At 53.7% G+C, this 19272-nt stretch overlaps 1 protein-coding gene across 1 annotated transcript; it reads left to right on the forward strand.

Annotated features, from left to right (window-relative positions):
* Positions 1-374: 374 nt before the first annotated feature.
* Positions 375-16379, forward strand: UBE2D4 (ubiquitin conjugating enzyme E2 D4 (putative)). The gene is made up of 7 exons (XM_045828576.1): positions 375-494; positions 2630-2693; positions 6183-6214; positions 6306-6383; positions 11682-11787; positions 12862-12955; positions 15448-16379. The coding sequence occupies exons 1-7, from the start codon at positions 471-473 to the stop codon at positions 15491-15493; spliced, it is 444 nt and encodes a 147-aa protein (XP_045684532.1). The 5' UTR covers positions 375-470; the 3' UTR covers positions 15494-16379.
* The last annotated feature ends 2893 nt before the right edge of the window (positions 16380-19272 follow it).

Consider the following 19272-nt stretch of genomic DNA (forward strand, 5'->3'; position numbering starts at 1 on the left):
CGGATATGGTGGGTTCACGGCCGCACCAAAATCATCTGCACAGGGCTGGAAACGCGCATCTCCAGGCTCGCGGAGCACTCCGCGGAGTTCCTTGCGTTTCCATGGAAACAGCTGGGATACATTTGACACCTACCACTTAAAAGGCTGTGAATACTTACAAACTGAAGTTCAAGGCAGGGCTGAGAACCACTACGTGACAGCCGGGTAGGGTGCCCAGAAGTGGGCACCGAGAGCACAGCTGCCGCCCCGGTACTCCCCACCCACCTCCCCCCGCGCGCAGGCCGCAGCTCCACAGTGCCCCGCGGCGCCCCCAGGCGGACGCCGGCCCACAGTGCCCCGCGGCGCCCGCGCTCGGGGGCCGTTCCCTCCAGCAGCGCTGCGCGGCGGCGGCGGCGGCGGCGGCGGAGGCGGCAACGGGCAGCCTCTGGCAGCCCTGAGCCGGCCGGCCGGTCCCCGGCAGCAGGGAAAGAATGGCGCTGAAGCGGATCCAGAAGGTCAGGAGCCCTCCGGTCCTCAAGCTCCTTGCGTCTGAAGCCTCGTTCGCGGGCCGGTCGGTCACAGCCGTCCAGCGACCGTTGGCAGAGGTGCCACCGAAGGAGGCGGGACCGCCGCCGGCCCAGCCCTAAGGGGGCGGGGCTAGGGCCGTGGCCCGGGGGTTCCGCGGGTGGGGGCGCCGTCTGTTTACGCCCAACTTGCGGGTACCTCCCTGGGCAGGGCACAAACTAGAGCAGCCAATGAATACACAGATAAGTGGGACTGCAAATCGACGTTTCTCTCTCGTACCCCCCCTTCTCTCACTTCCTCTTTCCCTCCGCCCCCCCCATAAATAAGTAAATAAATAAATAAATAAATTTTAAAACCGTTTAGCGTGCGGGCGAGGCGGGGCCAGCATCCCCCGGTGCTCGCGTCCCGCTGGGGGCGGGGCCTGCGTCACGTGGCGCCGGCGTACGTGGGGCGGGCTCGGAGGGGTGGGGCCAGCGGGCTGGCGCCCCGCTTTTCTGCACTTCAGTCATTGTCCCCTTTAAGGCAAGCGCGGGAATGTTTGGATCTGTATTTTTCAAATCATAGTGCGCTTCCTAAAAATCCCAGTTAGCATTTGAAACTCCTCCGTGCTGGGTGGAGTCTATCAAGACTCACAGTCTTTCAGGAAGCCCCATCTTAATAACCACTCACCACACCCCTAAAGAGCGACACGCGATCTAAGGACGGGACAGCCCATGCACACGCGCAGAGGGGTGGGGTAACCTGCTGAGCCCAGGTCCTGCTCTGCGTGTAGTCTGTCCAGGATTTTCCCTGACAGCCCTCCTGTCAGCATTGCACGTAGTGGGGCGCGGGGGGGGGGGGCGGCGGGGGGGCGTGCTGAGGTCTGTAGCCGCCCTGCATCTATAAGCCGTCCTCTGGCCCCCTCATGTGACTAGTTGTTGCCCAAGTTCATTTCTATTGTGACAACTAGTAATGCTGCCTACTACCTGCCTACCAAGGGCAACCACTTGGACACTTTAGATACTGAGAAGTGGTAGATGTTTGTAAACCAACCCTCCAATAAAACGTAGCCTCGATTTGTATTGCTTGCTAGCTAATGCGGTGCAAACACTCCATGGCCAGTATCTGAGGGGGGAGTGGGGCAAGCTCAGGTGGCCAGAGAGCGGGGAGCGGGGAGACTAGACTAGTCAACATGCCGGGACTCAGCAGGTGGGATCAGAAGGATCTTTGTGGTTGAGCTCATTTTCAGGATCGCTCAGGTGGGAGGAGTGTCACCAGCCAGGTCTGGAATGTGTGCATGCTCTCCAGACCCCGGAGTTTCCATCCCCTGAGGAGTCTCCCTGCCACCTGATGGACTGTGGTGGGTGCCTCCTTCCTGTGCTTTAGAACCTCTCTGGAAATCCCCAAAAGTTTACCCAGATCTGTCTGGAACCTGGGAGGATGGAGAATATTAGGAAACATGTTCATATATGCAAGCTGAAGTTTGAGAGTCGCTGCCCAAAAGCTTGGGCTTTGGGGCTCATGCCGGACCAGGGTAACTTGGGCATTGAGGCCAGAAGTTGGTGTCTCATAAAGGGAACTAGCTATGGTGTCATTCCTTTTTTATATATGCAGGTACATAGGGTGGCTGTGCTAGACTGACTCACGTGTCCTTAGTCTGCTACTCAGAGCCCTGGGACAGCCACACACACAGTGGTGGTTCGGGTGGGAGGGAGGAGATTGAAACACAGGAGTTCTGTCCGTAATGGAGCACCTGCCCTGGGGTAAGTGCTTCCACACACTATTCGGAAGCTCAGAGCTAAAACCCTGCCCTTCACCTGAGTGGGTAAAAGAGGAGACTTGAGGGGAGGCACACATACAGAACTCTTCACCCTGCCTTCTCAGCTTTGTGACCTTGCATTGGCAGCTTAATCTCTTCACATTTCAATTTCCTGACTTACAGAATAGAAATGATAACACATACTTGTCAGGTATCTTCTCAGCCATGAGCAGACCTTCAGGGCTGTCGTGCCCATTAGCCAGGCCAGCCCCCTCCTGAGGCCTAGGAGCCCCTCCCACCAGGAGAGGGCACTTCTGTCCCAGCGGAGTGGGGTGCAGAGCGGCATCCCAGCACACACCAACTCTGGGCCCACTTCTCGTGTTCCAGGAATTAACAGACCTGCAGAGGGACCCTCCAGCCCAGTGCTCCGTGGGACCTGTGGGAGACGATTGTAAGTATCTTTCAGGCTCCAGGCCTCAGGAGCTTTTAGTCAAGACCCCGGGACTGATGAGTCCAGCACTTTTTTAAGAAAACCCATTGTTTTCCCTAATTGGCTTGTGAAGTGATTTTTCATTAGATACATCGAGTTCATGGTCTGGCTGATCAAGATGGTGCCTGAAACCACCACTGGGCCACCAGAAAGCCACCCTGTCCTGAAGCACCTTGGCTTTTGCAAAGTGCCTCTGACCAACAAAAACTTGTGGTCTTAAAGTGGCCATGAGCGGTAAAGACAGTCATGAACCTGGTGCTAGAGGACCTGCTGCTGCATGAGGCATGACCCTCGCCTCTGCCAAGGGGAGGGCAGTACCGGAGCTTTTCCCTCAGTTCCGCTCCTCCCCAGTGGAGCGCCGGCTGGCCCCCTGCTCCCCTTTACAGCTGACCGGCCGAGAGCATGCAGCGCAGCACGAGGGCTCTCCAAGTGCATACTCTGCTCGCATCCCGCCTCCACTCTCCCTTGTCTTCACTGTGAGCTGGTGTCAAAGAAGGGTGGCATCCTCCATGGACACCCGAGACCTGAGAACAGGGACTCACACCGAAGTCGTGTGCCAACGTGCATTGCACCCTCACTCACAGTCACCCGAAGGCCTCAGTGCCCATCCCCAGATGAACGAGTGAGCAAATGTGGCATAGGCATACAACAGCATGCAGTTTAGCCACAGAAAGGAAAGAAGTTCTGACATGGGCTATAACATGGGTGAGCCTTGAAAGCATGCTAGTCATACAAGTCACACACAAAAGGACTAGCATGTGGTTCCAGTCCTATGACATCTCTGCACTAGGCCAGTGCAGAGAGACAGGAGGTGGATCGTGGCCCATGGGGCTGAGGGGGTGGAAATGGTACAGGTTTTCTGCCTGGAACCATGAAACGCTTGTCAGAATGGGTAGTGGTGGTGGCTGGACAGCATTGACTCACTTCAGTTGGCCAAGATGACATTTAATGGGTTGTTTTATTGTGTTAAAATGCACATTACAGAGTTTACCATCTTAACCAGCCTCTCACACACAGCCTTGTCAGAAACATTCATACTGCTGTGCAACCACCACCACCGCCCGCCCCCGTGGCTCTCTCGTCCCCAGTGTGTGATGTCTGTGTTACTGCAGCAAAGAGAGAGCAGTCTCACAAAGCTGGAAGGAAAGGGGGGTGGTGTCACATGCACGTGCTGTGGGCTGCGTGAGGCTCAGAGCACCTGGGGTGGGCAGGAGGGGCATTGAGAGGGGAGGTGCGAAGACATGTGTGACAGTCTGATGAACAAGGTGGCTGTGGCACCTCTGTTTCCTGGTCCTGCTTGTCACCTGATCCATGCTGTCTTTCCAAGTATCCCAGGTCTCCGTAGCATCTTTCTCTCCCTATTACTTGTGACAACAATGCCTAACTAGGGTGGCTGGTAAGACTGAGCTGGTCCTGACTCAGCTCAGCTTCCTAGTGGCACCCTCCGCCTGCCCTGCACCGAGCCTTCTCCCCTTTACGGCGGCCCCTGCAGGAGGCAGCATCACTCCTGGAGGGCGGCCACGTCCCCTCCCTGCTCAGCACCTCAGGGATGAGCTGTGTGCAGCCTTGGGCTATTTCCTGCCTCCCCGTGGGCAAACAGCCCCTTTCTAAGAGCTCTTGCAATTTCCTCTCTCTTCCTCTCTTTTGGGGCCCTCTCTTCTGACCACACCACCAAACCCTGCTTAGCCCCCCACAGCCCTCAGGAGTTCAAGGGACGGGACCAGAGACTCCCAAAGTATTCACCAGAAGGAACCACCTTTACTATCTACTCTCCAAAATCTCTAATATGGGTTCCCAGTTTCCGGTGTGTTAATCATCAAAACCACTTAATAAAGGATTCAATCTGTAGTGTTATTAGGGAAAGATATGTCTACCTGCCAACCACAGCTAATAATTAGCCTGAGTTGGCAAAAAAAAAAATAGTCAAAAGCAAAAGTAGTGACACTTTGGTCAGCTCAGGCAGCCTTGTTGCAGGTAGAGGTGTGCTCTTGCATACCACTTTCTTGACGTGCTGAGAAGGTCCTGGGCTGCCCTGACTGTCTCTGAGCCCCTCTAGGAGTCTGGAGAACCTCCCCTTCAGTCTCCGCACTCGCCGTCGTCACACCTTGGTGATTTCCTGTCCTGCTGTTGAGGGAGAGTCTGTGGGGTATGTGACCAGGTGGCAGGAGCCCAGGGCAAGTCTGAAACCTGGGGCTACTTCCACACCATCACAGGGCCGTAAGACAGAATTCCCTAGAGAGTAACACACCCTGCAGGTGGTCTCAGCAGCCCACTCATTGGGCAAGTAGGCACTTTCCACAAAGACAGTTGTCCTGGGAGCTTGGCAGTAAGCCACTGGCCCCCCGAGGTCAGCCCTGCGGAGTGCACCAGAGCTCCTCCAGGGCTGGGCAGGGCAGTACCAGTGGCCTGAGGTGCCAGAGAGAGCCCCAGGCCTGACGTGCTGCAAGAGAAGGGAAGCCCTGACCGGTGTGGCTGCGGGTTAGAGCGTTTGATCCCTGGTCCAGGCCTGTACCAGAGGCAACCAGTTGATGCCTCTCTCTCTCATCGATGTTTCCCTCTTTCCCTTCCTGTCTCTCTAAAAGCAATGACAAAATGTCCTCGGCTAATGATTTTTTAGAGAGAGAGAGGAGGGAAGGGAGAACAAGAGAGGCTTATTGTGGGCCTGTCATCAAGTTCCCAGCCCTGGGCGCTGCCAGGGGTGCTGTGGGAGAAGACAGCAGGGTGGGAGGGTAGCCTATCAAGGCCCCAGGGCCATGGGCGTTGGCACCTGAAAGGAGACCCTTGGCTTCAGACTGAACCCGGGGGAAAAGGAAGGAGTATGAGAGAGACATAAAAAGTAATATGGAAAGTGGCTGAAGCCAACCTAAGGCTTAATTCTGTGCAAAAAGAAGAGTAAACTATAGTTGACTGGCACTTTGGTAGTGAAGAATTTACTGTCAGAAAAGTCTTACTTGTAGCCTCAGCCTCTGGGAGGGGGGTCTCTGAGATGTTCTGCTGGGTAGGACTGCCTGTCTGTCCGGGGGCTCTGACCCACACCAACGGCATGGTTTAGGGAGACCAGCCACGTGGTTTCCACCAGGGGCTGCACATCAGCTGTAAGGCAGTCTGTTTTATCTGTCGTGCTGACCGAGGAACCTCCCCTGCAGCCAGTGCTCTGCACGTTGTTGCATGTCGGTGCCAGGATGGTGACACACCCTGACTCTGGAGCAGAGGACAGTGGGAGCTCTGTGTCTGGGCTCCCCCGGATGTGTCTGCGAGCTTCCCCCTCGGCCGATGCTCCTCTGCAGCCTTCCTTGTGATCAGCCATTCCCTGCACACAGACCTGCGGAGCGTCTGGGAGTCTTGGTGCCTCTGGGGGCTCCTAGGGAGCACTCATGTCAGGAGCAGCTCCTGGGGTGAGGCGGACACTGTGTGGGAAGTCTCTGACTCCCACCCCTCTTTTTCTTGTAGGGTTCTACTGGCAGGCCACCATCACCGGCCCGGTAGGTAGTAGCTGCTGAGCGCCACCCCGTCCACTGCCTCCCTGGACGCTTCTGTGCATGCTAACCTGCCTCCCGTGTCTCATCCTTCCAGAATGACAGTCCTTACCAAGGAGGCGTTTTCTTCCTGAACATCCACTTTCCCACAGATTACCCATTCAAACCCCCTAAGGTGAGCACGGTCGGAGTACAGCACGGGGCACCTGGAGGCACCGGTGCAGAAAGCTACACGTGGACTTCTGAGGGCCTCACCCACCCGCACGGTCACAGCCCCCAGGACATTACGCCCTAGGCTCCGGGCAGTCCCCAAGGTGGGGCCTCCCCTGGAGCCCTGGCTGGACAGTACTCTTCATGGTTGTGGCTGAGTCTGGCCCCTTTCTCTGCATCCCCGTCAGTCTAGGGCAGGGATTCTCAGCCCCTGCCCAGGGGCATTGGACAATGTCCTGGGATGTGGGGATGTGTGGGGTGTAAAAATGGGGGGGGGGCAGTTGCTGCTGGTTTATAGGAGGTGGAGCCCAGGAAGGCTGCTCATGCCCTACAGTGATGGGACCCCTAAGCGTCGGCAGGACCCTGGCAAGTCACCTCCCTTCCTACACACCCATCCCACCAGCAAAGTCTCCAAGAGAGGACAGTGCCACCAACAGGAGGGAGAAGGGAGGGACCTGCTCCACCATCATGGCCCAGTAGGACTACTGCCCACCACACACCAGAGCTGAACCCAGAGGGGTCCTGACTCATAAGGGAGCAGTCCTGTCTGTGTGGCTGGTGCTCAGAAGCACAGAGCAGCAGGGGGTGGGGGGACGGGGTGGGGGGTGGTCACCCTGAGCATGTCAGGGATCACAGAGCAGGGAGCAGGCCAGAGGGGCCCCAGGAGTCAGGCTCTAAGGAGGAGACTGACAGCGGGTGGGTGCATGGGGCTGAGGGGAAGGGGCGGGTTCTAGAAGCTCCACGGTGGAGCCAGCAGGACTGGTAGCAGATCAGAGGCAGACACCATGGTGTGTGTGGGTTCACATCACTTTAAATTGTTTATATGCCTGATTGCAAAACTGGTCAGTTGATTATTTTAAAATTAGGACATTGGGGACCTAGTGTGCAGATGGAAATCAGCCTTCCATAAACCTACCCATGGAGAAGACCACAGCTAATTGCCCGGTATACATTCCTCCAGGTTTTCTCTGCAGACACCAATGCAGGGCCAGGCAAAAGTAGGTTTAGTTGTTCGTATGGCAAATAACACAAGACTTAATGATACACGAATAAACTCTGGGTTTTGCATACTCACAAGTGTAAACCTACCTTTGCCCCGCCATGTACATATTTTTATTATTTTTACATAAAAATATCAATTCTGGCTATTAATGAGGAAATTGATGCATCAGCCAATTATTTTAGTTTTTTAAAAAATTAGAGTTAACATTCAATACTATATTTCGTGTGTATAGCATAGTGGTGAGACATTTACACAATTTACAAAGTGTTTACATAACTTAGGAAGTGTTCCCCCCGGTGGATCTAGTACCCGCCTGGCACCATGCTGTTACTGCAGTATCATTGGCTGTGTGCCCTGTGGCCCCTGTGGCTGTTCTGTAACCACCAGTCTGTGCTTCTCAGCCCTTCCACCTCCTTCGCCCTGCCCCCAACACCTGCCCCTCTGGCAACCTTCAGTGGGATCTCTGTGTCTTATGAGCCTGGTTTTGTTTTGTTGGTTATGTTATTTCTTAGATTCCACATATAAGTGAAATCATAGGTATCTGACTTTCTCTGCCTGACTTATTTCTTAGCAAAAAAAGCCCTGGGCCCCTGACTGGAGTGGCCCAGCGGGCTGGGCATCATTAATGTTTTGAATACACCTCAATGCAAAGGAAATGTGAAGTTGTATTCTGTTTTATAAAAAAAACGTTAAGAACTGGCCCTGGCTGGTGTGGCTGAGCAGATTGAGTGCCAGCCTGCGAACTGAAAGGTCACTGGTTCGATTCCTGGTCAGGGGACATGCCTGGGTTGCGGGCCAAGTCCCCAGCTGGGGCTGCTCTAGAGGAAACCAGTTGCTGTATCTTTTGAACATTGAGGTTTCTCTCCCTCCCCTTCTCCCTCCCTTCCCCTCATTCTATAAATAGGTAAATAAATAAAATCTTAAACACACTTTAAGAACTGAACAGGGATGACTATAACCACAGTCTGAGAAAGGACATTATCCTCCAACAATGCAGATTCTTGTGTTTATGTACGTGCTGAAGAATCTTAAGTTAGTTGTAACAAAAGCAAAATTTTATATTTAAAAAGAAAATGAGACTTCTGGCCAAGATGGAGACATAGGTAGACATACTGTGCCTCCTTGCACAACCAAAAAAAAGGACAATTTAAAAACAAAAATCTACCAGAACTGACAGAAAATCAACTGTATGGAAGTCGGACAACCAAGGAGTTAAAGAAAGATTCATCCAGACCGGTAGGAGGGGTGGAGACAGGCAGCTGGGCAGAGAGGCCTGGGCAAGGCGGTGGCTGGAGGATCCAGTGAGGCGGCAGATTGTGGACTGGGTGGTCCCGCATTCACCTGCAGATAAACCAGGAGAAACTATTGGGGAATAGGATGGACTGTGCAACCCAGGGCTGTAGCACAGGGAAATAAAGCCCCAAACCACTGATTGAAAACACCTGTGGGGGATGAGGCAGTGGGAGAAACTTCCAGCCTCACAAGAGAATTCATTGGCGAGACCCACAGGGTCCCAGAACATACGCAAACCCACCCACCCAGGAGTCAGCACCAGAAGGGCACAATTTGCTTGTGGGAAGTAGGGAAAGTGACTGAAATCCGCCAGAGAGCAGAGCAAGCACCATTGTTCCCTCTCGGACCCCTCCCCCACATACAGTGTCACAACGCAGCTACATGGGTTACCCTGCCTGGGTGAACACCTAAGGCTCCGCCCCTCACTACATAGCAAGTGCATAAAAAGAAAATGGCCCAAATGAAAGGACAGATCAAAGCTCCACAAAAAATACAACTAAGCAATGAAGAGGTAGCCAACCTATCAGATGCACAGTTCAAAACATTGGTAATCAGGATGCTCACAGAATTGGTTGGATTTGGTTGCAAATTAGATGAAAAAAAGAAGGCTACGCTAAGTAAAGGAAAATGTATAGGGAACCAATAGTGATGGGAAGGAAACTGGAATTCTAATAAATGGTGTGGGCCAGAAGGAAGAAAGAAACATTCAACCAGAAAAGAATGAAGAAACAAGAATTCAAAAAAATGAGGAGAGTCTTAGGAACCTCCAGGACATCTTTAAACATTCCAACATCTGAACTATAGGGGTACCAGAAGGAGAAGAGGAAGAGCAACAAGTGGAAAACTTATCTGAACAAATAGTAAAGGAGAACTTCCCCAATCTGGAAAAGGAAATAGACTTCCAGGAAGTCCAGGAAGCTCAGAGAGTCCCAAAGAAGTTGGCCCCAAGGAGGAACACACCAAGGCACATTATAATTACATTACCCAGGATTAAAAATAAGGAGAGAATCCTAGAAGCAACAAGAGAAAAGGAGAGAGTTACCTACGAAGGAGTTCCCATAAGACTGCCAGCTGATTTCTCAAAAGAGACCTTACAGGCAAGAAGGGGCTGGAAAGAAGTATTCCAAGTCATAAAAGACAAGGACCTATATCCCAGATTACTGTATCCAGCAAAGCTTTCATTTAGAATGGAAGGGCAGATAAAGTGCTTCTCAGATAAGGTCAAGTTAAAGGAGTTCATCATCACCAAGCCCTTATTATATGAAATGTTAAAGGATTTATCTAAGAAAAAGAAGAAGAAACATATGAACAGTAAAATGGCAGCAAACTCACAATCATTAACAACCACACCTAAAATAAAAACAAAAGCAAACTAAGCAAACAACTAGAACAGAAACAGAACCACAGAAATGGAGATCACATGGAGGGTTATCAACAGGGAAGTGGGAGGGGGAGAGAGGGGGAAAAGGTTCAGAGAATAAGTAGCATAGATGGTAGGTAGAAAATAGAAAGGGGGAGGTTAAGAATAGTCTAGGAAATGTAGAAACCAAAGAACTTACATGTACGACCCATAGACATGAACTAAAGGGGGGAAATGTGGGTGGGAGGGGGTGTGCAGGGCGGAGGGGAGTGAAGGGGGGAAATGGGACAACTGTAATAGCATAATCAATAAAATATATTTTAAAAAATGAAATTACAGATACATGAAGAACAAAAGTCTAATATATACCAAAGACACTGTGTTGCTTGATATACTTACTGTCAACATGTGGAGCCCTTTCAAGGTTTTGCAAAGACTGCGTTAGTAGCAGTGCTGTGTAATATCCAAACGAGGAGAAGATGAAGACACCGCTGTGCCAGACTCCCACGCACTGTCCACGGGCGGCACACCTGCGCGCGGTGGTGCCCTCTGCCGGAGCGCTCGCCGCCGGCAGTTCTCCTCCGGCCTCACGTGTCGCCGTGCGCCAGGCCCAAGCTCTCACGCCACAGAGAGGCTCTGCGGTGGGTCCGCGGCCAGTGCAGAGCGGAGACCGACGTTTGTTTTCAAACTACATGACTGGCTCCCAACAATCCCTTATCAGTAGGCTCACTGGCCAAATATCAAATATGAAGGATCAGATTTAATTGTTTGGTATAAGTGTGAAACTGTTTTTGATAGCTTTCTGTGGCTAGCATAAACCAAGTAACCCAAGAAGCACGGGATGTGTCAGCTTATATTTCTAAGACTTTTTAAAAATTAATTTTGGACTCAGAGAAAATCGCAAACATAGCAGAGTCCCTCCCCCGGCTCTCCCTGACACCAGCCTCTTTGTGACTAGAGCTCTGTCGCCTGGCCCAGGAGTCGGCCGTGGCCTCAGAGCTCCGGACCAGGCTGACGACACCAGTCACGTTCTCCCTGCTCATACTGACATGCGTCCCGCCTGCCTTGTCGTGCTCCTTCACCGTCACAGTCTGCCTCAGTTTCCCCTGGGCTTTCATGACCCTGATGCTTGTGAAGAGTGTTCACCCATTATCTTACCAAATGTCCCTCATTTTGAGTCTGCGGTGTTTTCTCAGGATTGGACAGAGGTTATGCCCTTTGGCAAGACTTCATGGAAGTCCTGAGCCTGTGCCAGGGCCCCACGGCTCGGGGCTCATGCTCGGTCTCACTGCCCAGAGCGGGACCCTGATGTCCGAGTGTGAGTCGTACCCTGGGCCGTGCAAGGGCCCTGCGTCTGAGCTGCGTGAAGAAGCCCCTCAGGCTCCCCAGCCACAGCTCCGCCACGTGTGGGATGAGAACAGGTTGTCCCCCACCTCTGTCCTGTGAGGGTCAGGTGGGGGTCCCACTCACCCAGGACCGTGCAGAGCCAGACATAAGCCCAGCAGCAGCCACTTCAGCCTCACTCGGTTCCTTCTCCAGACGCTGTCTGCACTTAAGGTCTAGAATGTCCCTGCGGCCTGATTGACTCGAGGTCTCTCAACCTGCAGGTTGCTTTCACCACCAAAATCTACCACCCCAACGTCAGCAGCAATGGCAGCATCTGCCTCGATGTCCTGCAGTCCCTGTGGTCTCCATCACTGACGGTGTCCAAAGGTAGCTGCCAGGACGCGTGCCAGGCTCTGATGCGCCCGCAGGCCCTGTCCCACGCCCGCGGCTCTTGCAGCAGCTTTCGGCCCCACGTCCCTGGAGGAAACAGGCTCAGAGAGAGCAGGTGGCTTTCCACAGCTCCCAGGAGAGGGCGTGTGGGCCCTGTTCCTGCACTGACCGTGTCCACACCGACCGGTTGCTTCGGGGACTCCGGCCTGACCGTTGCTTGGGTGCAAGGAGAGAATACTGGTTTTATGAGCATGTTCCTCTAGAAATAAGAATGGAAAACACTGCATTGCCTTCTCGGTTCCCTCATTTGTTCACCTACCCATCACGGATTCTGACCTAAGCCTCAGAAGGAAGGAGAGGCAGGCCCCTCCCCGACCGCCCCACCCCCCCATCCCCGGGGGCCCCTGGGGGGCCCCTCAGTCTTGAGGAATTACCCGCCACCAAGCAGTTGCTGAACACATCTCTGCCTGCAACTAAAGACACCAGTCTCAACGGGGCTTCAGAAACACAGATGGTCCTTCTGAACGAAAAGGCTAAACTTAGGTGTAGACAGCATGAATGTCCTGTCAGTGGGGTGGGTGAGACGGTGAAAAAATCTGCCCAGGAGGCACCGGGCCCAGAGCCCAATAGACGAGCCGAGGTGGGTGCGAAGCAAAGCAGGCAGAGCCGAGCTTCCAGCAGCCAGCAAGGGCTGGGGCGGGACAGGCCCCTGGCAGGACAGGCTTTCGAAGGCTGCGTGGTGAGTCCAGAGGGAGAGCTGCCCACCCCTCCTTGGGCCCCTGAACGCTCTGGGTCCCCATTTCCCAATAAGCAAACAGGCCCCGAGACCCATCACCAAAGGTGTGCGGCCCCCCGCGGGTTCCCCAGAGCAGGGGGCATAAAACTGCCATTCAGCCCATGGATGAGCCGAGAGAATACTTTCATGACTGTTGAGGAGTCAGTCCGAATAATTCAGACGGAATGCTGAAGGGAAGATTCTCAATCTGTCCACAGAGAGCTTAAGCTGGGGGCTCTCCAGACTCGGGGCCACTGGCAGTCTCAGGGCTGACGCGGCTTTGCTTCTCTTCCCAGTGCTCTTGTCCATCTGTGCCCTGCTCAGCGACCCCAACCCTGACGACCCTCTGATGCCAGAGATCGCCCACACCTACAAGGCCAACAGAGAGAAGTATGCACCCCCCTTGGGCCCCTTTGAGCCTCGGGGCTACCCACCCTGGGCTGGTGCCTCTTGGCTGACCAGGTTCCAGCAGACCACTTCCTGCCCGAGCCTGGGCCTCGCAGGGGGTGTCCTGGGTTCAGATTCCCACTCTCTAGTGAACATGCCCTTTGGCTCTGAGAAGGGAGGAGATAAAACCTGTTCACCCTCCTTGGCAGCTCATCAGCTGCTGGTACCGAACCCTAAAGTATTATTGCCAGGCCTGCCCCTGAGGTCAGCAAAGCCAGTGGTCAGCCAAGCATGGACTAAGAAGCATATAACAAGAACATTCTGGATTAAATTCTGAAGTTTGCAGGGTAAGCCAGAGTATCTTTGCAGAGACGCAGGGCCAGGCCAAGGCCAGGCCGGCAGGAGCACAGCCGGGCCGGTTCCCAACGCAGGCTCAGCCGTCAGCAGCGCGTCAGGGTTTCACTGACAGACCCTCTGGTTATTTTCTTGTTTATTCATTTGGTTTTTTAAGATTCCAAATACAAGTGAGATTACACAATACCTGTTTTTCTCTGACTCACATATCACTTAGCATAACACCCTCCAGTTCATCCATGTTGTCGAAAATGGCAAGGTTTCATTATTTTGGATGACCAAGTAGTGTTCCACTGTATATATACTACACCTTCTTTATCCACTCATCTACTGATGGACACGTGGGCTGCTTCTGTAACCTGGCTGTTGTAAACAATGCTGCAACAGACATAGGGGTGCTCAGGCACATCTTTTCGAATTAGTGGTTTTATTTGGATAAATACCAGAAGTGGAATTGCTGGATTGTGTGACAGCTCTATGTTTAACTTTTTGAGGACCCTTCATACTGCTTCCCACAGTGGCTGCACCAGTCTGCATTCCCACCAACAGTGTACTAGGGTTCCCTTTTCTCCACATCCTCATCAACACTTTTTTTTGGCTCATTTATTGATGACAGCCATTCTGACAGGTGTGAGGTGGTATTTCATTGTGGTTTTAATTTGTATCTCTGATGATTAGTAATGTTGAGTATTTTTTTATATGTTTCTTGGCCATCTGTATGTCCTCTTTGGAGAAAATGTCTGTTCAGGTTCTCTGCCCATTTTTAAATCACATTGTTTTTTTGGTGTTAAGTTGTATGAGTTTCTTACTGAATGCAGCATTGGCAAATGTCTTCTTCCATTCAGTAGGTTTTTTTCTCATTTTGTTGATGGTTTCCTTCGCTGTGCAAAAACTTTTTAGTGTGATGTAGTACCATTTGTTCATTTTTTCTTTTGTTTCCCTTGCTCAAGGAGAGATATCCAAAAATATATTGCTAAGAGGCATGTCAAAGAGCTTACTGTGTATGTTTTCTACTAGGAATTTATGGTTTCAGGCCTAATATTTAAGTCTTTCATCTATTTTGAGTTTACTTTTGTATATGGTGTAAGAAAGTGGTCTAGATTCATTTTTTTGCACGTTATGTGTCCAGTTTTGTCAACACCACTCATTGAAGACTGTCTTTACCCCACTGTTTACCCTTGCCTCCTCAACTCTGTTCAAACTAGGGACCAGTCCCAGAGCAGTAGAAGCCATTATGCCGGGCACAGCCAGGCACACTGGAGCCCCAGGGGAGGGAAGGCTTTGAGGGTGAGGCACAGACAGTGGGAGAAAGGACCTGGCCTGGCCCTGGAGTCAGAGCCGAGGCCCGTGAGCAGTGCTGGGTCTCAGAGGATGATGTGGGGGCGGGTTGGGGAGTGGTAGTTGCTGCTTCTTCCAAAGAACATTTCCAGTGAGTCTTTCAGTTTATGAATTCTCTTCTGTCTGAAGAGATTTCAAGAAGAGACGGAAAGTGGTTTTTTCAACTTATATTAATCTTGAAAGTTTGATAGATGTCACTATTTCACTCATTGAGTTTCCCACAATGACAGCATAATTTTTAGTTGACTAGATTATAAACTGTACTTATTTATTTTACCACTTACTATGAGACACTTTAGACATACCAGAAGTGGTTTCTTCATTGCCCTCTGCGGCTGCAGATCTGTCTTACAACCTCACTGCTCCAGACCTCACTCAGCAGTGGGAATAAACACACACACTCCCACAGCCCCCCGTGGGCACCAGGTCTGCTCAGGGGCGGGAGGCTCCAAAGCCTGTGTGCTGGGCAGCCTGGGCTGCTCCTGGCTGACCTCCATGTTTGTTCTCCTGACCCTCCTCATCCATGCTGTAGGACAGGAGAGAGGAAGGGAGGGGGTTTGGTACATTACTGAGTCCTCTGTAGCAGACAGTTATGGAGAAGTATCAGGACTCACCAAGCAAGGGGTTTATGGTCACAAACGACACATCCTCACACCAGTACGTTTATTTTGCCCGCTCGCTAGTCCTTCCTGTTTGCCAAGAGGCAGCAGCGGTCCCCTGCATCAGTTCTGTTCTCACCTCTGAGTGCACAGGAAGGGACCGTTTTGAATGAGGGTGTCACCCGCTCTGCTTTTTCCCCCCAGATACAACAGACTAGCGAGAGAGTGGACACAGAAATATGCTATGTAAGTGCCTTGGAGGTTTCACAGCAAAGAGGTCCTTCCGTGAAACGGAGCTCCTGGCCGAGCCACTCCCAGAGCACCCTCTCTTGTACAACGCCGGCCGCACTTTCTCCAGCCGCAGCCCACTGCGGCCACTCTCAGCTGTTGTGGCTTTGACAACCTCACATCTTTGATACCAACTTAGTGGTTACTTTATGATCTGCAGCCTTCCCGGCCACACTGGAATCGGTCCCTGCACCCCGACTCGCCGCTGGTCTCATGGGGGGACAATGTGCCGTGCACCTCCCCTGCCTGACCTTGGGTGGCGCCCCCTGCCATGGCACCGCCCGGGCCTCTGCCTCACCCTCACCTCTGGGTCTCAGCGCCAGCCTGGGTGCCCCAGGCAGAGCGAGCACCGCCTGCTGCAGACCTTGTCTCGGGAGGTCTCCACTCATCCCGGGAGTCAGGAGCACTGTCCCTGGGACAGTGTCCCTCTGTGGTGCTGGCACCCCCCCGCCCCTCACCGGGCAGCAGCAGCACTTGGAACGTCGGGGCAGCGAGCACAGAACACCCTGGGAGAGGTGGCTGTCTTTTCAGAGTCCAGACCTGCAGACTGCGGTCTGCTTTTCCACACGAAGAGGATTTCCAGTACCCGCCGCCCCCTCGGGGCCAGCGCTCAGCTCAGCGTGAGCCGCCCACAGACCAGAGCACAGGGGCAGGGAGAGACTTCGGAATGCGAATAAAGATGTGATTCACTGATCACACTAAACGGTAACCAGCATTGAAGCCTACCTTTTTCCCAGGCAGAACAGAAGACATGGACACTTTTAAGAGGTCCTTTGGAACCGTGAACAGCCTGTTGAGTGAGTGAGTGGCCGCCTCTTAGGTTTCTGAGGCAGTCCACTTGAAGGGTTACCTTCAGAGTTGCAGCTTTGAGATTAGGTTGGCTTGAAGGGAAGGTGGATTATTCTAATTAAACCTCCCAAGAGGGAGGGAAATTGAGGGGCTTCACACCTCTGAAGTCAAATCTGACCTGGTCTTTTCTAACTGGTCCCCTCCCAGGAAGCCGTGGGAGTGACACTGGGGTGAGGAGCAGCAGGGGATGCAGCAGGAAATTGCGCCCCCCAGTGGCCCGACGGGGTCTTTGCAGGCAGGTCAAGGAAAGAGGTCCACCTGCTCCAGGAGCTGAGTCGCCCACAACTTCACTGCTGAGGCCTCCGGGCAGCAGTCTGAGCCTGGTCTGCATTTGCTTTGTGGGGATCCCCATGTAAGACCCTGAGGCCATGGGCTACTTTTGAGGTTCCATGGGCCCTGTGCCCTGCCTGTCACCACACTGACAGCTGCCTTTTTAATTTTTGTCTCTGCTACCCCTTTGGTCTTTGTGTAAACAAAATGTTAGAACTTCCTAGAAAGGCAGAGGCCATTAGCATGTCCCCTGGGAAGGCTCTCAGACAGTGGTCACAATGTACCTTGCAGCTAAGCACCACAGAGCATGGGGAGAGGGGCCAGGGTCACATTGCAGAGACAAGTCAGAGACTTAGAGAGATCCCCTCCCAAGCTGCTGTCGAGGCTGTGGGTGCCCTTCGAGTGTAACAGCTTATGACTCCCAGAGGCTGATGGAGTTCCTGAGTCCAGACAAAATCTCCCCACGCCTGTCCTCTCTGTTGGAGACACATGGTAAGAAAGTGAAATCAGCCCTCCGGGATCCCCAGTGTCAGCTGTCCTGGCCCTCTGCCAGCCTGAGCTGGACTCTGTGCCCTTTGCCAGACCCTTTGGACAAGCCTGATCCTGGCAAACCCCGGCACGGCCTACCCCCGAGAAACCCACCTGTCTGTCGGCCTGAACAGGCTTCTTGGGCTGAAAACCTTACTTCAGGGCGCACTGTGGTGCGGAAGTCCCCGTGGAACCTGCGTGTGCAGACCTCGTGTTTCCAAGGTGAGTCCCCGGAAGGCAACTGGACAGTAGGTCCAGAAAGCCAACTGCGGGGTGCTGTGGCCTTTCTCTGGACCAGAGACATCAGGGAGGGACATGGTGTTAAGCAACTGATCCGCCGTGAACAAATGGCTATTAACTGCGGCCAGACGCACCTGGGTTTGGGGGACAGCGCGGGACCTGGATCCTTCGTCAGGCTCCACAGAGTTCCGAGAAGATGGCAAAGGGTCTGAATGTCCTGACCAACGATGAGACGCCACGACGCAAACGTCCCAGGCCCGGCAGCTCGGAGCTGGGAGTGTGTGCACGCCACCGCACCGTGGTGCTCGAGGAGACCGGGTTTCCGTCTCGGAGACTCAGGAGGCAGTCTCCCTAAGCGCCAGAGGGATGCTTGCAGGACAGGGCCGGCCTGGGGTCTGCCTCAGGTACCCAGTGGGGGGCAAAGAAGCCTCAGGATCAGCGTGGGCCCCTTGTCTGTCCTGCCCCACCAGCCCCTCCTTCCCGTGCCTCCTGTCACTGTGGCACACGCTTCCTCCAGGCAGGGCCGCGTGAGGGCGGGGCCTGGATTCGGTCTGGTCATGGACGTTGGTCCTCCCAGGGGTGGACAGGGCAGGCAGCACCCGTGGCGGCAGGAGTGCTCTCTCCCCTACTGTCCTGTCCTTCCTGGCCAGTCTGCTGGTCTCCTTATCCCCACCCAGGTTTCCCCTGTTGAGATTTTATTCATAAAATCACAAAGCTATAAAGAATCTATAAAACCTATCAAACCAGATAGTGGCTTCTTAGTTTTCCTTAAAATGTCACCTTCTGCCCCTTTCCCCAAACCCCCACGCCCCTAACCCTAACCCTGTTCAGACGCCACCTTTGTGCGGAAGTTGGCCATTTCTGCGTTTGGTGACAGATGCCCGGCAGTGCAGCCCTTCACCCGGCACCAGGAGGCCTGATGGATCTGTGGACACCTTCCCGTTAACACACCGCAAAGTTGCGGTGAAACTTCAGAGCCCCTCCCCTGCGGGGAGGCTCCCTTCCCTCGTGCGGTTCCTGCTGGCTCCAGGCCTGAGCTCACACTTGACAGCAGGAAGCTGGACTGACGCTTCGGGCAAGACGTAGGAGCCAGAGACCCTCAGAGAGCTTCGGGAGCAGCAAGGCGCCCTCCCTGAGGCCTTGTGAGCGGTTAGGTGGCCGGGACCTGAGCGGACGCCCTTCGTGCTCCTGCGCGCCCCGATCCAGATTCGGACCCTGCAGCCACCCCCCACCCCCCACCCCCGCCTGCTTCCCAGACCCGGCCGCCCCCTTCCTGCCGCTGCGACTCCCAGTTCAAACCGGACTGAGCCTCGATTAGGAAGGCTTAAAAAAACAACACCTCTCAAGTTGTGAGGTTCCACTCATCATGCAGCGTAAACAAGTTTCCTGTTTAGCGCAGGAGAAGTGATGACTCCGTTTCTCTAACTCTGCGGTGATGGGGCCACGCGTGCCGGAACAAAGGCGCGACCCTGGTGGTTTGCCTGGTGATCGACACTTCTGCTGGCGAGGCCCGTGAATAAATTGCCATCAGCCCTGGCTGGCGTGGCTCAGCGGGTTGAGCGCGGGCTGTGGACCAAAGGGTCGCCGGTTCGATTCCCAGCCTGGGTTGTGGGCCAGCTCCACACACGGATGTTTCGCTCCCTCTCTTTCTCCCTCCCTTCCCCTCTCTCTAAAAATAAAAATAAATAGTAAATAAATAGCTGTCCTTCCTCATGGACGGCCTCGGTCTGAACGGCTGGCTCCTCGGCCTGAGACCGAATTCCCGGGTGGCAGGAGAGGATGCCCAGGGCCGAGGGCGCTGGTGGCGGAGTGGCGGGCGCGCAGCCTTCCCTCTCCCCGCGTCCCCACTGATTC

The sequence above is a fragment of the Phyllostomus hastatus genome, unplaced genomic scaffold, assembly GCF_019186645.2.
Source record: "Phyllostomus hastatus isolate PE091 unplaced genomic scaffold, TTU_PhHast_1.1 phas_scaffold_78, whole genome shotgun sequence".
Taxonomy (NCBI): Eukaryota; Metazoa; Chordata; class Mammalia; order Chiroptera; family Phyllostomidae; genus Phyllostomus; species Phyllostomus hastatus.